Genomic DNA, 4,835 nt, shown 5'->3' on the forward strand with positions numbered 1-4,835 from the left:
CGTTTTGAGTCTAGTATCGATAGTACGTATCCTTCTTAAAAACGTGCAAGATGCCAGTGCGTGAACTGTCTAAAGAATTACAAGAAGTAGCCATAAAAGAGATAAATGAAGACCCAAAAAGAATCGAAAGCGATCTAGCTTACATTAAGGAATGGCTTTCGAAACAGCCGCATCTTAACGCGAGAACAGGTAATAAACTGTATTAGAAAAAGCAATTACTAACCATATTTTAGACGATCAGTTATTAATCGCTTTCTTACGAGGAACTAAATTTAGTCTGGAACGGACTAAAGAGAAACTCGACATGCATTATACGCTAAAGACCATTACTCCTGAAATATACCATGATCGAGACCCCTTTTCACCTGAAATCCAGAAAATTTTATCGCTTGGGTAACTAAATCATGTTGTGTTGTTAAAGTTACAAATAATTTTTTTAGTATTATATTACCTCTGCCAAAAATAATGTATCCAGGTGCGCCACGATACAATTTTGCGAGAAACGATCTCGTCGAAAAATATAAATTAGACCAAGCTAATGTTATCAAAGTTAGTTCCATGATACAAGACATCCAAATGTTGGAAGACGATAATTTCACTGTTTCGGGTCTGTCAGTAATACAAGACGTAGGAAAGATTAGCTTGAGTTTTTTTCGATCAATGTCGCCAACATTAATGAAAAAGGCTACGACCTGTTTTCAGCAAGGTAACCCCTCCCGAATAAAAGGAGCCCATTTCTTCAACTTATCTCCTGCATTTGACACGATCTTCAACTTCATTAAACCGTTTTTAACGGAAAAACTAAAGAAAAGGGTAAGTGAATCCCACGCGAGGCGATTTGTTATATTCACACATATGGTTTAGATGTCCATTCATAATTCCATGGAAGAATTGTATGCAAATGTTCCTAAGGAAGTGCTTCCAGAGGAGTACGGTGGACAAGGCGGTAAAATTGAAGACATTGCGGCTCATTGGAAAAAGAAGGTTGAAAGTTATCGGGATTGGTTTGCTGAAGATGTAAAGTACAGAACAGACGAGAGTAAACGACCCGGCAAGCCGAAGACTTCCGAATCTGTCTTTGGATTGGATGGATCTTTCAGACAACTCTCAGTTGATTAACTCCAGAAAATATCTCATCATTATTTGCAAGTATCATAATTCGCGGGTCTGTATACGTATGGTTTTAACAGAAACAAGTAATAAATGGATGTTGGCAATAAAAATTATGAAATTTGTACGTCGTAGAAAAAGTATAGTCTTTAATTCGTATATAGTGGCTATTACCCAATAGAATAATCACTGCTCGTGGGTAGTAGCCATCATTACATGTTCGTCGAATGATATACAATTTCAGCACTGATATTTTACTCATTTAAAAAAATTGTTATTGAATTATCTACGTCATCTTTCTCTCTGCTCTGTTAAACACTGTAAGTGGGCTAAAATAGGTACCTACGTTCAACATGATTTCGAATATAAAGATTTCTTAACATTGGTCTTTAAAATACAATTCACATCTTCTATTGCGTTGCTACTTTACTTTACATAGGTATATACTTAAGATTAAGGTTCTTTCATAGTTAAACACTTTAGGAGAATGTCATAATCCTCGGAAATTTTGTAGGGAAATAATTAGAAAGTTTTACTATTTACTGATATTGTAGTGTATAGAATTAAACAAAGATTATTTTTAAATATATATTTAGATATCACTTGATAATAAAGTTTTATCTTTCGTTTTTTACTTTCGAGTTTATTATCGATACGTGTTCTCAAAAACGTGCAAGATGCCAGTGCGTGAGTTGTCTAAAGAATTACAAGAAGTTGCCATAAAAGAGATAAATGAAGACCCAAAAAGAATCGAAAGCGACCTAGCTTACATTAAGGAATGGCTTTCTAAACAGCAGCATCTCAACGCGAGAACAGGTAATAAACTGTATTAGAGAAAGCAATTTCTAACCATATTGTAGACGATCAATTTTTGATCGCTTTCTTACGAGGAACCAAATTTAGTCTGGAACGGACTAAGGAGAAACTGGATATGCATTATACGCTGAAGACCATTACTCCTGAACTATATAACGATCGAGACCCCTTTTCACCTGGAATCCAGAAAATTTTATCGCTTGGGTAACTGAATCTTGGTTGTGTTGTTAAAGTTACAAACATTTTTTTTAGTGTTATGTTACCTCTGTCAAAAATAATGCATCCAGGTGCGCCACGATACTGTTTAATAAGAAACGGTCTTATGGAAAAACATAAATTAGACCAAGCTGACGTTTTTAAAGCTAGCACCATGATGCAGGACATCCAAATGTTGGAAGACGATGATTTAACTGTTTCGGGTATATCAATGATACAAGATGTAGGAAAGATTAGTTTGAGCTTTTTTCGATCAATGTCGCCAACATTAATGAAAAAGGCTATGACGTGTTTTCAGCAAGGTAACCCCTACAGAATTAAAGGAGCCCATTTCTTCAACTTATCTCCTGCATTTGAGACGATCCACAACTTCATGAAACCATTTTTAACGGAAAAACTGAAGAAGAGGGTAAGTGAATCCCACGAAAGGCAATTAGTCTATTTACACATATTGTTTAGATGTCCATTTACAATTCCGTGGACGAATTGTATGCAAATATTCCAAAGGAAGTGCTCCCAGAAGAGTACGGTGGACAAGGCGGTAAAATTGAAGACATTGCGGCATATTGGAAAAAGAAGGTTGAAAGTTATCGGGATTGGTTTGCTGAAGATGTAAAGTACAGAACAGACGAGAGTAAACGACCTGGCAAGCCGAAGACTTCCGAATCTGTCTTTGGGTTGGATGGATCCTTCAGGCAACTGTCAGTTGATTAAGTTCATAAAATACATACAAAACAAAATCCTTATCTTATCGCTGTACGCAAAATAAAGATAAATATTTGATGCGAATGTAGTCTTAAACTTTAGGAAAGTTATAGTAATTAAAATGTGCTCGTGGTGCTTATTAAAATTGTATTGTTGTAAATTGTCGAAAAGGTGAAAGTAGTAAAATTTACCAATGTCAGAAGAAGGAATAGATCAACCAGCGCCTTCCAAACCCGCGTTACGTCACACTACGCAAGGTTAATAACATTTTGTTTGATTTGTTGTGTCATCAGATAGTTTAGACATTTTTCATTAAATAAAAATTATTATAAACGAGTCGTTTTAGGCGGACGACTTACAGTAACAAGAAAAGCTCCTCTTCCTCCTAAACTGTCTTTAAATGAAACTTCTGCACTGACGGTGAGATATGTAAATGGTAAAGAAATATTCAAATCTAAAGTTGACTCAAGTTGCAAAAAACCACTTGTCGTTTGCAACAGCATTTTTTTCATATTTTTTAACCAAATAAAGGCACAAAGGGACCAGAAAATCATAGTTTGGGTTGAATATTTTCCATATAAGTACAGTTTAAAAGTAATTTCAAATGACTAATGCCATAAAAGTGCTGTTGCAAATGCAAAGTGGTTTTTTGCAACTTGAGTCAACTTTATATTATTGTTGCAACAATGGCAGTTTTGTAGGTGTTACTTTTAGTTTACCTGAATATATTAACATAAAATCAGAAACAAATAGTCCGAAAAAGTGGTATTTATTTTGTTGTTTGTACCAAATAAGTACTACACTTTCCCTGTTTCAGTTTAAGTTCAGTTATAAACTTATTAATCGAAAAAGAGAAGCAGTATGTACTTAAACTGAAGGTCGACCTAGAAGATTTACAGAGTGAGTTTATTTGAAATTAAAATCATGAAATACTTATTGATCTCTGTGCTCTTTTAAGATGTTTCAACGGAGGCTTGCAACAAGCTACCTTTGATGAAGAATATTTTAGACTTTCATGCTAGGGACCTCCTACAATGTTTTTTATACAGTTCAGATCCATGCGACATTTCAAATTTACTTATAACATACGTGAGTAGTAAATACTTATGAAGTCACTTTTCGACTATTTGAATTATTGATAATTTTAGAAGAACAAGCTGAGACTGTATATAATCTTCGCTAGAACAAAAACAGATTTTTCTTATTTAGTTATGGATGTGGTAACAGTTGTTGATTTATTAATTATGCTTAAATAGGTACATTCTAGCGTTTTTAGTGTGAAAATATAATCGATCACTTTAAAGCAAGACTACTCGAATACAATTTTACAGTGTCTGAAATTAGGAGTATATATATCAATGACGTTGAAATAACAACCAGCTGTGATGAGGCAGAAAAAGTGATCAAAAAAGTATATCGGAAAATAAACCAGCACTTGGTATGCGAAGAAATACAAGAATAATTAATTCATTTAACACATATTGTGCTAAAATCGTACTTTTGTATGTATTACTATTTGATATTTTTTACTCTATAATTTCACAAAAATTAACATTAGTTATGTTTTTTGTAGTAAATTAAAATGTAAATAAATAAAAAATTATCTCAGCCAGAAAAGTATATTTGAAAAAGTAACAGTTAAATTCTATTAATTAAGGTAAATGAGTAAATAAAAGATACAATTGTTCTGTTCGTGGTATCAGATTTAAATTTTAAAATGTTAATAATACTTTGGGAGTTAATGTTATTTACTAAGAGCATCAGATAACTGGCAAGACTGACTATGCGTTTCTTTGTAAAAATTCTAGCTGGGAATACAATCACTAATTTAACATTTTGAATTAGATTTTAATTTAGGAAGGGACCGTCATCTTATCAGAGCTTAGACCTGTCTTATGCGCTGTGCGCAAACTCAGACTTATTTTTTATTTTGGATAATAACGTATTATGCGCTGTTTCACTCAATATTTAACTATAATAAAACGTGG

General features: G+C 33.4%; 2 protein-coding genes across 4 annotated transcripts; both read left to right on the forward strand.

The window, feature by feature from the left end:
• The first annotated feature begins 22 nt into the window (after positions 1–22).
• On the forward strand, positions 23–2,931 carry LOC138130449 (uncharacterized). The gene is made up of 8 exons (XM_069046920.1): positions 23–189; positions 234–393; positions 441–813; positions 865–1,113; positions 1,707–1,926; positions 1,971–2,130; positions 2,179–2,551; positions 2,602–2,931. Exons 1-8 carry the CDS (start codon positions 51–53, stop codon positions 2,854–2,856), a joined length of 1,929 nt encoding a protein of 642 aa, XP_068903021.1. The 5' UTR covers positions 23–50; the 3' UTR covers positions 2,857–2,931.
• A 31-nt stretch (positions 2,932–2,962) lies between these two features.
• On the forward strand, positions 2,963–4,464 carry LOC138132177 (uncharacterized). Of its 3 annotated transcripts, none has more exons than XM_069049580.1 (7): positions 2,963–3,104; positions 3,194–3,302; positions 3,516–3,612; positions 3,665–3,747; positions 3,806–3,936; positions 3,996–4,067; positions 4,124–4,464. In XM_069049580.1, the coding sequence occupies exons 2-7, from the start codon at positions 3,281–3,283 to the stop codon at positions 4,307–4,309; spliced, it is 591 nt and encodes a 196-aa protein (XP_068905681.1). In that variant the 5' UTR covers positions 2,963–3,104; positions 3,194–3,280; the 3' UTR covers positions 4,310–4,464. The 3 variants fall into 3 exon arrangements, with proteins under 3 accessions (XP_068905681.1, XP_068905682.1, XP_068905680.1); XM_069049581.1 differs by having other exon boundaries at positions 3,194–3,283; positions 3,549–3,612; positions 4,115–4,464; XM_069049579.1 differs by having other exon boundaries at positions 3,194–3,283; positions 3,549–3,612.
• The last annotated feature ends 371 nt before the right edge of the window (positions 4,465–4,835 follow it).

This window comes from Tenebrio molitor, chromosome 5 (assembly GCF_963966145.1).
Source record: "Tenebrio molitor chromosome 5, icTenMoli1.1, whole genome shotgun sequence".
Lineage (NCBI taxonomy): Eukaryota > Metazoa > Arthropoda > Insecta > Coleoptera > Tenebrionidae > Tenebrio > Tenebrio molitor.

What these genes read in the sequence shown, in the direction of transcription:
- LOC138130449 (XM_069046920.1), top strand. Translation starts at nt 51, where the DNA reads ATGCCAGTGCGTGAACTGTCTAAAGAATTACAAGAAGTAGCCATAAAA. An exon ending in CGGAAAAACTAAAGAAAAGG is followed by an intron (nt 814 to 864) that starts GTAAGTGAATCC and finishes CATATGGTTTAG; the next exon opens with ATGTCCATTCATAATTCCAT. An exon ending in GCATCTCAACGCGAGAACAG is followed by an intron (nt 1,927 to 1,970) that starts GTAATAAACTGT and finishes ACCATATTGTAG; the next exon opens with ACGATCAATTTTTGATCGCT.
- LOC138132177 (XM_069049579.1), top strand. Translation starts at nt 3,041, where the DNA reads ATGTCAGAAGAAGGAATAGATCAACCAGCGCCTTCCAAACCCGCGTTA. An exon ending in ACAAATAGTCCGAAAAAGTG is followed by an intron (nt 3,613 to 3,664) that starts GTATTTATTTTG and finishes TCCCTGTTTCAG; the next exon opens with TTTAAGTTCAGTTATAAACT. An exon ending in CGACCTAGAAGATTTACAGA is followed by an intron (nt 3,748 to 3,805) that starts GTGAGTTTATTT and finishes TGCTCTTTTAAG; the next exon opens with ATGTTTCAACGGAGGCTTGC.